This window comes from Mus caroli, chromosome 12 (genome assembly GCF_900094665.2).
Source record: "Mus caroli chromosome 12, CAROLI_EIJ_v1.1, whole genome shotgun sequence".
Classification (NCBI taxonomy): Eukaryota; Metazoa; Chordata; class Mammalia; order Rodentia; family Muridae; genus Mus; species Mus caroli.
Window position 1 is genome coordinate 96901256 of NC_034581.1, and position 16568 is coordinate 96917823.

Below are 16568 nucleotides of genomic sequence, written 5' to 3' on the forward strand. Positions count from 1 at the left end.
AGATCACCTCTGTTCCAGTGTCACTGTATCAGTGTGGGCTTCCACGTCACCTTATAAATACTTCATATATATTTTTTTATCCCGAGTGTCTCCTCCCACTATCAGTCCCTTGGGGGTGGGATCTCTGGCTATTGATGCCCACCTGTATCTCGGCATATTTGCATATTTGGAAGTCTGCAGAGTGAATGAAGTCACTCTGTGAAGTCACTCTGTCTGTGAAAGGCTCCAGAACCCACTGTGTGTGCATTCTCTGTCCTCAGCCTTCCATGAACTCTCTGGTGTCCTCTGTGAGACCCAGAGTCTCAAACACTGGACTCCATTCCTGGGCATTCTATCCTACTGCCCACTCTTCTAAGAGGTAGCAGAATTCTAGAACTTTCCAATCCAGAGCTTCATATTTTTCTAACAAAAAGTCTGTGCTTAACATCTCACTAAACGCCCACCCTGCATTGTCCCCATCTGTGTAGCTGGCCTGGGCCTGCCAGTCTGGGCCCCTGGGATAGCTATGTCTGGAGATGCAGACTCTCCTGGGACCATAGACTTCCCTAGAGTTTCTGGATTAGAAAACCTCCATGGTATGTACCTTCCTGCAGCTCCAGGGCTTGTCCTCAAACTCAGGGACTAGTTCCAAGTCCCAAGCAGGGCCTGGTGGGCACATGTGTTCCTGCTTCTCTGGAGCCCAGCCTCTGTGACTCTCAGGCTGCCTTACAGAATAAGTTAACTCAAGCAGCTGGAAACATCTGTGGTACCAACAGCCCAGGGATTTGTCTAGATCAGGAATTGCTAGCCCTGATCAAGCACCGTTTCTTTTTCTACCAAAGATAGACCCCCAAAATGACATCTGCTTCCTTACTGAGATCTCTGGGGAGATTAGCCTTGAGGGTCAGCCTTTCCAGGCCCCCCTCTGCCATCCAGATGGCCAATGGAAGTGATGTCTGTACCGCCAGTGAGCTTCCCTGCACCTCCATGGGACCCACAGTGTATGCTCAGCCTAGTTGACTGGTCAGGGTGAAGGCCACACTAATTTGGTAGGAGTTATTTCTGAATTATCTGCGACCCTGAAAGCCAAGAGATGAGTGGTCTTCTCCAGATCCAAGGTCCCCGTACTGAGGTTCTCCTTAGGACACGCTGAGGAGGAGGATGTCCATAGAGCAGGGTCCTAAGAGAGCAGCACATACCTCTAGGGCAGGTAGACTGGAATCGGCCCTAGGTTTATAAGAGACTGGGGCATGAGCCTTGGATTCCATCTGGAGCGCCACCTTTACAGCCCTATGTCATCCTACCGCTAGTCATGATCCTCTCCTGTGTCTATAGGGTTAAGCCAGGGGACACAGGGCTATGGTCATCAAAAAACCAATGGGGCAAATGGTGTTGGAGCAGGACCACAGTAAGAGAAGCAGACTGGAATCTGTGATGACTGTCCCTTGTGACCTATGCACTGACAGATGGGTATAGACAGCTCTGTGCATCCATCTACCACTCCTCTCTGACCTCTCCATTGACAGCCTGGTCCTGAAATACCCAGGAACCTATGGGAGAGACACATAAAAGTCAGTTCTTGCTCTGTAAAGTGGGGCAGCCCAGTGAAAGGATGACTTGTTTCCATTCCCTCCAAGCCTCGAATGTGGCAGAAGTAGAACAGCCCTTAGGACCTGCCCCTCTTCCCTACATCCAGCGATGTAGCTGTGGGGTCTCCAGCTGCCTGCTGGGTGGCTGCTTTGTGAACTCTCTATGAGCCCTTTGGGGAGCCGGTGACCTTCCTCTGTAGTTGGCCCCCTTTCTTTCTTGGCTCCAGGATGTCCTTGGGTCTGTGGCCTTGGCCTAGCCAAGAACAACAGCTTCCTGAGGTTCCCCTCAGTTCCATGCTCAGGAACCTGCCTGCTTCCCATATCCAGGGAGAGCTTCCTTTGTGTTCAGAGGTGTTTACAGGGTTGCCCGTGGAAACCACAGTGTCTCTTCCTCCTCTCTGGGAGCAGAGTAGCCATGGAAACAGGACTGGGTGGTGGCTGTCCGGCTAGGTGTGGACAGTGACCTGGGCCAGGGGAGGTGGAGGTGGAGGTTCACAGGCAGTTAGAGGAAGCCAGTAAATCCCACACCCATGACCTCAGTTCAGGGTTTTCTTGGTCTCCTTTCAGCTTAGGGCCTGTGGTAGCTCTGAGCTGCCCTTAGAGGTGCCTGAGGCTAGTGCTTTCCTCACAGGTGCCCCTTAGTAATTCCAGGGACAGGCACCTTTGGAAGGGGAAAATGCTGTCCCTGGGGTCAACTGGCAAGCAATGTGGCATATCAAGGACTCAATCAGCCATATCCATGCTTCTGTGTTGTTTCTGGAAGGCTGGGGTGAATTCTGGAGTCCTCAGTCCTAGATTTGAAATTCAGCCCTGCCTCACGCCAGCACCGTGACCCGCCATCATGCCTCACTTTTCTGATCCACTTTCCTACTGAATCGGCATCCACAATGCACGGTGCTGGCACTTACCTATGGTACTACGGTAATAGCATCAGGCCTTGTACCATCTAATGCACAGTAGGCACTCAGAAGAACTCATGTGTCCTGTAACATGTTTTACCCACATAGTGTGTGCTGTACCCATCCACCCTGATTCGACCACATGCAGTGTTCTAGAAAAGTCACAGGCCCCAGAATTCCCGTGGGCCTGGTTTTGCTGCCGTTTTGAAAGTCAAAGGAAGGAAAGAGCCTGAGTACTTGTTACATGCCAGGTACTGGGCTACAGGCAGTCGCAGACACTTGTCCTGGTCATGCAACATCTGGGCACCGGGCTCTATTCTGGCCTTAGGGCTGCAGCGGGGACAGGGCAAGCAATGATCACTGTTCCCTGGGAGATTCCAGGCTTGCAAGGCTAATATGGGTCAATGACCACATGGTGTGTTTTCTATTATGCATGTCCAATCTGTGTGTAGCCCCAGCTAGCTGTGAATGCAGCCATCACAAAATCTACCTACCTAAAACATTGAAGCTATTAAAAAAAAAAAAAAAAGGCAGTTCTCAGTCATGGATTTTATAGATAATAGCATTGTGTTGCAGAATAACCATAAAACAAAATGAAATGAAGTGTGTGCGCGCATGTGTATGTGTTTATATGTGTGTGTTCTCATAACCAATGGGCTCTAGGTTAGACAGACCTGAGATTTAATGTATAGCCCAATAGAACTCTACTTTGTTCACTATGGCTTAAGGGAGCCAAAGGGCTGGCCACCCCTGTTATAAATGCCCTCCATCCCTCACTATATCTGCCCAGAACAGTGGGCAGAGGCCCTATCTTGACCATCCAAAAGCTAAGACAGTAATGCCGAAGCTTCCTCATAGCTTGGCCTGCCTTGCCTGATGCTGGTTTTCTCTTCCCACCCTGACCCCAGAGGCTAGGGAAGGAGGAGGAGAACCATTGTCTCATGGAAACCAGAGTTTATAGTTCTGGCTCTACCCTAAACAGTGGGCCAGTGACCGTGAGCCCTAGCCAGGGGAAGACCCCAGATAGTTGTTGTACCTATGCTCTGGGATGCCCTGCTTGTCCATGGGAGCCCTCCTGACCCTGCAAATAAAATCTTTCTCTCTCACACTCTATATTGTACCTACCGGGATGAGACCTTCCTGTTATACCATCAAGTCAGCCAATACCTGCTGGGACACACACCAGGTGCCACATGAAACAGAGCTCCTCTGGCTCTCTGAATTGGAATGCTGTAACCAGATATCCTAAGACTGGGCCCTGTGAGCAACAGGAATCTCTCCTCCCACAGTTCCAGAGGCCTAGAGTCTGCCATCAGAACGGTATCCCAGCTGGGCTCTGCTGAGGGATGTCCTCCTGGCTACTCATGGCAAACTCAGCTACCTCTACTCAGTGTATGCACCTGGAAAGAGAAAGCATTCAGAATCTCTCTTCCAGCACTGTGTGTGTGTGTGTGTGTGTGTGTGTGTGTGTGTGTGTGTGTGTGTGTGTGTGCGCGCGCACATGTGTGAGTATGTGTGTATGTGTGTGTATGTGTGTGTGTAAAAGTGTGTGTGTGTGTGTGTATGTGTGTGTGTATGTGTGTGTGAGTGTGTGTGTATGTGTGTATGTGAGTGTGTGTGTGCGTGTGTGTATGTGTGTGTGCGTGTGAGTGTGTGTGTGTATGTGTGCGTGTGCGTGTGAGTGTGTGTGTATGTGCGTGTGCATGTGTGTGAGTGTGTGTGAGTGTGTGTGTATGTGTGTGTGAGAGTGTGTGTGTGTATGTGTGTGTGTATGTCTCTGTGTGTGTGTGCGCACATGTGTGTGTGCGCACGTGCGTGTGTGTTGGTGTCACCAATCTGAGGCTTGTCAGCGGGGCTAACTTGCCAGTGAGCCCCAGGATTATATGTCTTTAATACGACAATTAAAAACAGCACCACACCTGGTTATTTATTCATTCACTCATTCATTCATTCATTCATTCATTTTAATGTGGAATCTGGGGGACTTGAACTCAAGCCTTCATACTTCCAAGGCAAGTACTTTACCAACTAAATCAGGTGCCCGGCCCTGCGCTATCATGAGCTCATTGAACCTGAATGACATCCTAAATGCTGTCTCCAAATGCAGTCACTTTGGGGGTTAGGGCTTCAGCTCTCAATTGAAGAAGCAAAGGATGCAGTTCTGTCCACGATGGGCTCTCTCAAGACTTGTACCCTCACCCCTCATCTTCTGTTCAGTGAGGAGTCGGATTGTGTGCTGGTTGGAAAGAGAGGCCTTTGGGCCCTTCTAGCCCTAGTAATCTGGTACTGATGAAATCACCTCTGCAGATCTCCTGGGATTGCCTCCTCTTGGGTGGGATAACTTACCTGCAGTTCCTGGGGTGCTGCTCACAGCTCCACCCACTTGTCCGTTCTGCCCAGACCCCAGAGACTCACAGAACTTTCTGTTACAAAGGACCTTGCTCTTGCCCTGGTCACAGGAGCCTCTAGAGACATCGTACACTCATTGTGCAGCCTGAGGTCAGGGTTGGTGCAGCGGTCATCCCTGACTGCTACTCTCCTGTCAATCATTCTGTCCACCCCCTTGTCAGTCACTCCTGAGGTTCAGCTCACAGGCCAACAAGAACAGACCCTGGCTGAGCGCTTTTATTCTTGAATACAGGGGCTTTATTGGGATACAATTCACACCTCTTCATGGGCTCTCTCGCCACATGGTACAACTAGCCCCACAATCATTATTAGCATCCCCCCAAAGAAACTGTATCAGTAGCCTCTTCTCCCCATCCCTTCCCAAGCTACTGGCAGCAACTCACCTGCCTCCTGTCCCTTTGGAGAGAGCTAACCTGCATGTTTTATACGTATAAAATCATGTGATGTGCCGTCTCTTGTTCCAAGCTTCTTCTACTTAGCATAGAGTTTCAAGGTTTATCTTCACTGTAACAGGTGGTGTACTTTTTCCTTTAGTGGACATATTGTATCAATATTTGGGATGTTGTTAGTTCTTGGCTATAAGTAGTTATAATACAATTAATTTATCAGCTATTTATTATTATTCATTTGTGGTGCTGGGGATGCATGCTAGCTAGGCAAGTGCTCTACCACTGAGCCCTGTAAGTGGTTGTTCAAAGAACTAGTAGAGTCTCATGCTCTATTAGAGGAGGCTCAGTAGATTTCCCTCATTGAAAGCAGTCGCTCTCTGGTTCTGTGTAATGAGCCACAAATAGCCTCTGAACAGTATTACTGGGAAGTTCTAGACTAGTTCCCTTATATTCAAAATGGGAAACTGAAGCTTACTCAAGGGGAAATCTCCACCAGGTCCACCCAGGCACCATGTTGGATTTCCAGGAAATCCCAAGATCCATCCCAGCTGTCAAATCAGAGTAGCACTGGCTGGGACGCTCAGGACTCTGACCCAGGACAACGTGTCCCAGAGCCCTGACCTTTTCCGTGATGCCTGGGGCTGGCGACAGAAGCCACACAACTCCCTTTGCCCAATTCGCATTGTTAAAAACAGCAACAAGCTTGCCAGGCTGTGTTCAGGGCTATGGCAAATTCAACCACCCTGCGGCCTACCCATCTCTCACAAACCCAAAGCCACAGAAAGCTCCGGAGAGGGCCCACCTCTTCTCGATTCTGCTTTTCAGATTGAGGAACCTGCTGGGAAGCCAGACCAAGGATGATGATGATGGTGGTGGTGGTGGTGATGATGATGATGGTGATGATGCCTTTTGCTTTCTTTACAGCCTCTGCAGACATGGGATGGGGGGTGGGGGTGGGGTTGCCATGGGAGATGCTAAGAACCACTTCAGTATTCCACTGTCTGAGGGTTCTGTCCCATTGAAGTTGGAAAAGCAATGAACACCTTCACTCTTAACTTAGACCTGAAGCAGGAGGAGCCTGGGGAGGCAGAGCCTAGTGAGGCAGGGGAGGGGGGCTCTAGCTGTACAGCAGGGGCTTTCTTCAGCCCCAGTGGTCTCTAGTATCCACTAAGCATCTCAAGTTTGACTCTGTAGTGCTCCTGCTGGAAGGGCTGGTGGACTTGTTTCCCAGTGAGGACTCTGGGGTTGGCGAAGCCCCACATAGGTGGAGAGGAGCCACAGTTGGGACTGGGACCCAGGTCTGCCTGCCTGTAAGCGATTGCTTCTGGCTGTGCTCCTCTGTTGACTGCAGTGAAAACCGGAGCGGCAATGGAAAGGGAGACCTGTTGCTAGATAGATCTGTGGCTGGTCAGCTCCAGGCTCTCTGCTGGAAGGACATCCACCACTTAACCCATCCTGGGTCCTCAGGGGCAGGGCCTGCATTTGAATGCCCAGCTTTCCGTAGTCAGCCTGGGGAATCTTTGAGAAGGTGGGTAGAGTGTGGGCAGGACTGTCCCACAGATGAGGATAAGGCTTGCTTCACTCAGAGAGTCTAGCCCAGGGGGTCTCTAAGACCAACCCCAAATAAGGGGACCCTGGCCTCTTCGTTGACAGAGGTGCAGGCCAGGACTGTCCTTCCATGTGAGGACACTGATTTCTGAGAGGCAGCACAGCTAGGCTCTCCAGAAACATAATCCTTGCTCATCAGCATAAGAGAAACATCAGGCCCCCCAGGAAAGGCCTCAGGGTCTGCTGCCACAGAACCACTCTTCCTGGGCCCTCGGTGTCCCTGTTCACCACCCTGCCAATCTACCTTTGTGTTGACACTGAGTAGGGCCTACCCCTGCCCTTACCTATGCTTAATGTTTCCCCACACACCATTTCTTCCATCCTCCCCCATGCCTGCAAACCTCAGCCACAGATCTCTACCTACTGGACTCCTCTTTGACCCTCTAGAGCCCTCTGGATCAAAACCCATCAGTTTACAAGCCCAAGCAGTGCTTGAAAAGGAGGTATCCTGTAGGTGGAAGATAATGGGGTGAATGACAGCTCAAATCAGTGCTTGCTCTGTGCCTGCCCTGTTCAGTGCATCCATATGCATCATGGGAAAATCTTCTTACTCTCCCAATTTTTAGCTAAAAAAAAAAAAAAAAGAGAGAGAGAAAGAAACCAAGATGAAGAGAGGGTGATTACGCTTCCAAGGTCGCATAGCTATGCGCAAATCAGAGCTGCGATTCACACCTCATACTACAGTTGATTACAAAGCTATAATGCTGTCAGAAAACAGACAATTTATTGAGAAATCTAAATTCATCCATGTCATAAAATGTCATAAAGATAACAAAATTTATTGATTGTAAAGTCTAACCCTAGGATTAAGGGAACGGAAAACTTGTAAAAGATTATCTGTTGTTTTTAATTATATATGTGTGTACATGTATGAGTACAGACCCCCAGTGTGCTGATGTGTGTGCTAGGAACTGAATATGGGTCCTCTGAAAGACCAGCACACCCTCTTAGCCGCTGAGCCATCTCTCCAGCTAAGAGAAGATTTTTCTATAGCATCCAAAGCTATGCGCTGCACTGCTGGTGCGCTGATCGTGACTGTTGGTACCTGCCAGCCAGTGGGTAGCAGAACTCCCACAGGCTCCAGAATCGTGAGACTCGGGATAAGCAAGCAAATAGCACAGGGGAGCAGGGTGGAGATCTGAAGAGCTGGTACCATCTCCTGCTGTCTTAAGGTGCTTAAATAAGCCATTGAATTTCACCAAAGCTCAGTTTGCTAACTTGTGAAATAGGGACATTAGATTGTATGTGACTACACTGTCGCTGTCTTCAAACACACAAGAGGAGGTCATTGGATCCCATTATAGAGGGTTGTGAGCCACCATGTGGTTGCTGGGAATTGAACCCAGGACCTCTGGAAAAGCAGTCAGTGCTCTTAAACTCTGGGCCATCTCTCCAGTCCCCAACATCCTTTCTTAATTTTTTTTTTTTTTTTTTTACCAAAACCTCTTCAATCTGATAGCCTTGAGAACCTACCACTGGTATTGCATGTGAGTGAAAGACTAAAAGCGGACAAAGTGCTTGGATAGACGTTTCTCCTAAGATGTACAAATGACTAATAAGCCTCAAAAGATGCTCAGCATCTCAGTCAATAGGAAAGGGCTCATTCAAAGTACAGTGAGGCCAGATGTGGGTGGCTCATGCCTGTAATCTCAACACTCAGGAAACTGAGGTAGGAGGATTGCAAGTTCAAAGCTAGCCTGGACTACGTGTCAAGACCATGTGTTAAAAACAAAGAACAGTGATATGCCACTTTACACCCTTAAAGTAAACTAAGTCAAAGAAGAAAGATGACAACAGTATTGTCCAAAAGATGGAAGAGAAGTACTTTGCACATTGCTGAAAGGGGAGTAAACGTTGTTGCTGCTTTAGACAGCACAGCAGCAGTTTCTCAAGATGTTAAATAGGGTTACTATGGACCCTGCAGTTGTGTGTGTGTGTGATGGAAACACACAAACACTTACATTCAAACCACACTATTCATAGTAGCCTTGAAGTAGGAACCATCTGAACATCCATCAAGTGAAGGGAGGAGAAGTATAATATGGTCCATACGAGATGGGGATGCAGGAGGGGGGGTGCAGCTCAGTAGAGCCTGGGGGATGCATCCCCAACCCTGAAAAAAGACATAATCATATTGTTGAATACTATCCATCTGTGAAAAGGGAAGACAGTATTAGCATATGCCGCATGGACACTGTACTAAGTGAAAGAAACCAGGCACACAAAACCCCATCTCTGTTTCGCTTAGATGAGATGTGCAGAATAATTAAGTCTGGAGGTTGAAAACAAGCCCAGAGTTCCCAGAGTTTAGAGGAGGTAGTGAAAACTATTAACAGATATGGGTTTCTCCTGGGAATGATGAAAACCATCTAGAATGTTATTGTACTGGAGCTAAGGCTATGTAAGTACTAAATCCTACCTCACCAAACACATTAAGTGGGTGACTTTTTGATGTGGTAATTACATCTCAAATGTTTGCAAATGGAGTTAACCTACAGTATGGTTCTCAAACTATGGTCCAGCCTAAGCCGCCACTAAAGAACTCCCTAGAAATAAACAACCACCAGGAACTACTTAGAAATACACCCTCCTCCCCCTCTTCTTCATGTTTATGGATGTTTTGCCTGTGTGTGTGTCTGTACCATTTGCATGCCTCGTGCACAGATAGGCAGAAGATGGTGTCAGATCCTCTGGAACTGGAGTTATAGGCAGTTGTGAACCACCATGAAGATGCTGAGAAACAAGCCTGGGTCTCCTGGAAGAACAGCTAGTGCTTTTAACCCCCGAACCGTCTCTCCAACTGTCTGTGGCTCCAACTGCTGCAGGCTGAAGTGAGAGGAGCCAAGAGTTGGAGGTCAACCTGGACAACTTAGTAGAGATCTAACCTTTTAAAAAAAATACAAATTCTCAGACCCTTCATCCAGACCTTCCAAAGCATCAGCCCTATAAGATGGTTAGATCCTACCAAGGGATGCTGAGTTTGAGAAATAGTGACGCTGTCAGCCATGGGGACTCTTAGCTCCAGGGCCCAAGAAATTCTCTTTACCAGCCAGGGTTGCAGTCCACCCCCAGGACCACTAGTTAGCCACTCCCTTAACTGAAGCATCTAATTAGTTAACCATCCAAATTAGTGTGAGGTTTTCATCAACTACTACATCTGTTCTTTTCCCTCCGGCATGATGGGCCATCTGTTCTGTTGCGGTTCATTTTAAATACTTTTTTATCACATAATTAAACTGTAATGTTCTACTTTAAGAGAGAAATCAGAGACTTAGGGAAAGAAATAATATCAGGCCCCATCTTCTTCTCCTGGGAGTTGAGGTATCCATCAGTATCCACTGTGATGATGTTTTGTCCTGGCAGTGCACGGGAAAGGGAAGGGCTGGGCACCAGGAGGAACCTCCAGGAGAGTGGAGGTAGCTGTCACTTGGGAGGCAAGAATTCGACCACTGAACCATCAGTGTTGGATGTCCCTTGCGATGGCCTCACTGCCTTTTTTAAAATTAATTCTTGGCGGTGAGTGCCTGTAGACCTCACTGAGACGCCAGTGGAGAGCAGCTCAAAGGCTAACCAGCCTAGAGGAAATGGTACCCAGTTTCCAGTGAGAAACCCTGTCAGAAATAAGACAAGTAGGTGAATCCTGAGGAAGGACACTCAAGGTTGACCCCTGGCCTCTACACTCATGTGCATATATGTACACACACACACACACACACACACACACAGAGGTTTCGTGAAATAATTTAGCTTTCACTGTGTATCACCCACTGATTTCATTTCTTTTAAAGGAAATACTAGTTTCCACCCACTAAAGCGACTGTCTGATCCACCAGTATATGACACCCAACTGTTAAAAAACCACAGCAGTAGAGACAGAGTCCACTAGAGGATTGTTTCCTAGGAAACCAGTGGTGGGTGGTGATGCTAACTGCCTGGGTGGGACCAAGATGAAGACAGATGTCAAAACAATATGCAAAGCCTGTATCAGCAAAAGGACAAATGCCTGGTAAAATTTTGTGTCTATGAAACAAGAAATGTGCCCTTCTGCAGTTTGTGTCTATCTACAGAGAGGTTCCTGGGTATTTAGGTAGCCAAGGTCACAATTCCCCAAAGTGAATTCTTCTGTGCATGGGGTCGTAGGATGTCTCAGCAGTCAGGATGGGTTGTGATGTAGTTGGCAAGAGTCTGGAATTTGGGACAGGCCACAGGATAGAAACCATTCTCCTGTCTATGCTGGGTACACACAGTAGGAGAGGTGTCTTTAGAAAGACATAGGAGACAGATGTTTTTCTAGTAGCAGCATCTGGATGGATAACCAACTGACTTGCTGATCTTGTAAGCAGCTTGGGGTGGGTTGCTGTTGTTACTTTGTCTTGTTTTTGTAAGTAAACACACTTTGATTATAATTATTTAGGAAGTTAAAAAAAAAGTACACATACACAGCTCTGAAACTGACACACTCCAATTTTTGCTCTGCAATTTAAAAAAAAATAGATATAATTCCTATGCCATAAAATGGACCCGTTATAATATCTTTTCTTTCTGTATTCACAGAACAATGTGACTGTCATCAATATATAATTCCTAAATATTTTTATTATAAAAAAATCACCAAAAATACCCACAAGTAGAGACTCTCTGGTCCCACCTCCTCCCATCCTGATAACCACTGGTCTCCTTTCTGTCTCTGAACTACCCTGTTACGGACATGTCCTCTGCATGGAGCCTAACACGATGTGATTTTGGTGTCTGGCTTCCCTCCTTGTCAGAATCTTTCCAGCGCTGCTGAGTCTCAGTCCTTCGGGACCTACATACCACACTGGCTTTCCTCCCTGGAGCTTGAGTTGAGTTGTCTCCATCTGGGGCAACTGTGAGAGCGTTTGAGTCTTTGTGACATTTATCTTCATCTCTCTTGGATGTGTATGAAGGAGTCCAACCCTGAGTCACAAGTCAGCTCTGCCAAACTCTTTGTCGGACTGCTTTCTAGGGAGTCTAGACATTTTGCATTCATACCATCAGTATGTGAGGGTCTGCACTTTTCCACATCTTTCCCGATCTTACTATGTCTTTTTGCTATAGTCATAGCTGTGGGTGTGAAATAATTTTTAATTGTATTTTCTTAATGACTAAAGAATAGTGTGTGTGTGTGTGTGTGTGTGTGTGTGTGTGTGTGTGTGTGAAGGCCAGAAGTGGATTTGAGGTGTCATTTCTCAGGGGCCATGTAGTTTGTTTTAGAGACAGGATCTCCAGTTCTGCTAGTCTGACTAGCTCATGCTCCAGGGATCCTCCACAGCCCACCTCTTCCTTCTGCATTCTTGAACTTAATTCTCACTTCTTTTTTTTTTTCCTTGTTGTGGGAGGAGCATGAGGTCATGGGTTTTAAATGGTTCCCACTGTTGGGCATTTACCATCAGGAATTGCCTTCAGAGCCTGCCTCCACCACGGCCCATCAGTTCTCACCTTTTATATTTTGTTTTCTGTGTCCTCCGGTATTTCCTAATTTCCCTTGTGATTTCGTCTCTGGCCTGACAGTTACTTAGGACTATGCTATGTAAGATCGCCATATTTGCAAATCTTCCAGCTTCCCTCCCAATTCTGAATTCTTATTCCATTCCTTTGAGGTTGGCAAGTGCACTCTGACTGATGTCAGGCCTTCTAACCTCAGTGGGTCTGGTTCTACAGCCTCACACTCAGTCTGTTCTGGAGAACTGTCTGTGTGTGTTCTTCAGAGGATCGTGAATACTTCCTTTCTGAAATATTTGAGGGCCAGTGAGATGGCTCGTGAGACAATGGCTCTTGCTGCCAAGCCTGATGTCTTGAGTTCACTCACCCAGACCCACATGGTGGAAGGAGAGAACCAACTCCCACAAGTTTTCCTCTGACCTGCACAAGCCAACATCATGATACAGACCCCCATCCATTCACCCACACAAAATAAATACATACAGAACTCTGTGTGTGTGTGGGTGTGTGATGCAATATTTTATTTTGTCATCTGTGTGTGTGTTTGTGAGAGTAGGTGTGCATGTGTTCTATGGAGGTTAGAGGACATTTTTTTAAGTAATTTATTTTTATCTTATGTACATTAGTGTTTTGCCTGCATGTATGTCTGTACGAGGGTGTTGGATCCACTGAAACAGGTTACAGTTGTGAGTTCCATGGTGGTGCTGGAAGAGCAGCCGGTGCTAACTGTTGAGCTGTCTCTCCAGCCCCTAGAGGACAATGCTTAGGAGTCAGTCATACAGTGAAACAGTGGGACTTTTACCTACAAAACCATCTTGCCAGCCCCAGCACTTGCCTTCTTATATACACACACTAACACTCCCTGTCAGCTTTTGGGGTCTTGAATGTGAGTTGTAGGTGTTGTGTCTTCCTCCTTGGTGCTGGGCCACACACCTAGTGCTTCCCACACACCGGGTCACACCATTCTTGCACCAACCAAGATGAAGAGATGAAGACAGAGCAAGGTGCAAAGCAATCAGCGCCATGCCTGCTACTCTCCCTGGGTTCATTATTACACTGCCATTGTCCTGGCTTGACCCTTATCCCCGGAAGAGGTGATGGAATTGTTCCAGGCTGCCTGATACCACAGCTGATATCCCCTGCCCCCTCCCGGTTCCCCTGGACCGGCGCCATCCCTGCTGTTGGTTCACCTTCCTTATCTGGTCATTTTAAGGATTACAATGGACTAAAGTATTGGGTCATCCTGAATCTTCCAAGTGACTTGATGAGGACAACTCTTTGGCCTCAGCTGCTTAAAGTCATATCAAGGTTAACTTGAAACAGTAGAGCAAGGGTAGACTAGCAGCCATGTAACCCAATGTCTTTCTCTCCCACTCCCTGTTCTACCCCACACCCCCTTGCAGAGGCAAAAGGCGACAAGGCTAAGTGGGTATTCACTTGGCCCCTCATCTTCCTCCTGTGTGTCACCATCCCCAACTGCAGCAAGCCCCGCTGGGAGAAGTTCTTCATGGTCACCTTCATCACGGCCACTCTGTGGATCGCCGTGTTCTCCTACCTCATGGTGTGGCTGGTGAGTGATGGGAGCCCTTGCCCAGTGTCTTCCAAGCTGAGGTCCCACCTGAGGGCAAGCCACTGGCCTTGCTGACCTCAACCTCTTTCTCATAGAGTGTGGTATTAACAGAGTACTAACATTTCCTGCTGTGTGCCCAAGGGTAGACCCCGTGCTTTGTTCCCTCTGAGGTGGGAATGGGCACTGGGAGGGGAGGCATGCAAGAGACTGCTCTGGGGTTGGGGGATGAACAAAGAAATCGGCCCCTCATTTCTAGGGTCCTCAGAATAATATAAAGGAAGGAAATGATATCAGTGAGAGGTAGCCAGAACTCTCTGTCAAAAAGCTTCCCCTTTCTGTGTGCCAAGCACACAGCACAATTTTGTAGAAGCCCAGTTTTAGCGTGATAGCAGACCCATGAAATAAGTACTTTTAGCATCCCCATTTTATTGATAGAGAAACTGAGGCATGGAGAACTCACAGTTGTATGAATAGCTGGGGAGAGTTGAAAACTAGTGCAGGTTTCCAACAGGGGAGAGTTGAAAACTAGTGCAGGTTTCCAGCAGGGGGCCTAGGAGCAACTAGAGAGGACAGGGCTGGATTTCCATTCATTGGGAAGGGCATCTGTCAGATGCTTGCGTAACATTAAGTCATTTCCTTTGCTTCCTAACACAGAGGCCCACAGGAGGGAAGGTGAGCAGGGCTTGTGAGGCAGTGGGGCCAGGAGAAGTTCTCTGTGGGCACAAGAGCCCCTTACCCTTTACCCTAGAGCAGTGCTCCCAGCTTTCCTAATGTCGCAACCCTTTAATATAGTTCCTCTCGTTGTGGTGACCCCCAACCATAAAATTACTTTTGTTACTACTCCATAACTGTTATTCTGCTATTGTTGTGAATCTTGATGTAAATATCTGATATGCAGGATATCTGATATGCCACCCCTGTAAATGGGTCATTTGACCCCCAAAGGGCCGAACCCCCCAGGTTGAGAACCACTGTATAGGAAGAATGCAGGTTAGCAGGAAGGATGGGCTGTTGGGAGCCACACAGGGCCTTGCATATGCCAGGCAAGTGCTGGATCACTGAGCCACAAACCCTGCCCAAGAGAATAGATTTGAAGCCTAGCCCTACCTCTTAAGACCATTAAAACTGAGCAGGTGACTCACTGGCCCAACTCCTGGAGCCAAGCAGAGCCCCCTCTGTGAAGTTGGGGTGACCACCACTGCCTTTTAAGGCTGTTGGCCCATTGTTAGGCACCCTGCTCCCCACGAAGCCACCACCTCATTTCCCTTCTCCCCAACCATGTGTGTGCAGAACATAGCTGTTAGGATCCTGAATAGCACATGGAATGTTTTTTGTGGGGTTTTTTTTTGGGGGGGGGCTTGTTTTTCTGTGTTGGTAGGGGAAAAGAGCTTGACATAGTTTCTACCCACATCCCTAGAAAAAGACACCTCTCAAAGGCGATAATAACTGTGCCTTGAAAGAACTGAATCTCATCTCTCATTTCCCTCAGTAGAATGAGTGTAGCCATCTTTATGTTTTAAAGGGACCGGGTGATGTTTCTTACTAAACCATGTTCCCAAAACATGACAAGTTAAAAAAAAAAAAAGAGTATGTTGCGACATTTGAGTAGGGATGGGGATTAAAGATTTTGTGAGATTCTTCTCTCATTACGGAAAATGGAGTCAGTAGCCCTCTGTGGCAATGATCTGGGACACTCCCACCTCCAGTATCTTCATTTACAAATCTGGCTTTTGTTTAGAAGACCAGAGTCCTAGCCCAGGGTTAGACTGGGGGCATGAGAGACACCCTGCTAGGCCAGTCTGACCTGTGGGAGGGCTTTGAATGTTGATGGCCTTGGTTTAGAACTATCCTGAGGGTCAGAGTGTGTAAGGAGAGAGTGTCTCTGAGCTCACTTTGACTCTAAGTTGTGCCTTCTCTGGTGGTCCATGCTTATGGATGATGTCCTAATAAGGCTCCAGGGAGAAGTGAAGCCCAATTGGGGACACTGGAGAACAAAGGGAAGCTCAGAACACAGCTCTGCTTCCTGTTTAAAGTCTGCACGTCTGGAGGCTTGGAGTACAGGCTTTGAGTCCAGGGTAGAAAAAGACCCATGTGATATCCCTGACCCCTGACCCTGGAGCATATGGGCATATACACAAATTGTGTGGATTGTCTGTTCCTCCACCCTGCTACTTCTTAGCCATATGGTTCAATAGTTAAAAGGAGAGACAGTTCTAGGAACTCCATGGTAGCTCGGTGTCTTAATTAGGGTTTCACTGCTATGAACAGACACCATGACCAAGGCAAGTCTTATAAAGGACAACATTTAATTGGGGCTGGCTTAAAGGTACAGAGTTTCAGTCCATTATCATCAAGGCAGGAACATGGCAGCATCTAGGCTGGCATGGTGCAGGAGGAGCTGAGAGTTCTACGTCTCCATCTGAAGGCTGCTAGTAGAAGACTGACTTCCAGACATCTAGGGTGAGGGTCTTAAAGCCCATTCCCACAGTGACACATCTACTCCAACAAGTAGATATGTCACACCTCTAAATAGTGCCACTCCCTGGGCCAAGCATATACAAACCGTCACACTCGGTTACTACTCTTAAGATGTCTAACATCACCTAGACTCCTCAAAACTCATCATCACAGCTAGTGGCTTGTGTCATGACAGGTCGTGATA

The 16568-nt window shown here is 47.7% G+C and overlaps 1 protein-coding gene across 1 annotated transcript in view; it reads left to right on the forward strand.

The window, feature by feature from the left end:
* Slc24a4 (solute carrier family 24 member 4) overlaps positions 1 to 16568 on the forward strand; it is a 140642-nt gene that overhangs the window by 113902 nt on the left and 10172 nt on the right. Inside the window, exon 13 of the mRNA XM_021179008.2 lies at positions 13740 to 13906. Coding sequence (XP_021034667.1) covers positions 13740 to 13906 — 167 coding nt within the window. The remainder of the gene's footprint in view (positions 1 to 13739; positions 13907 to 16568) is intronic.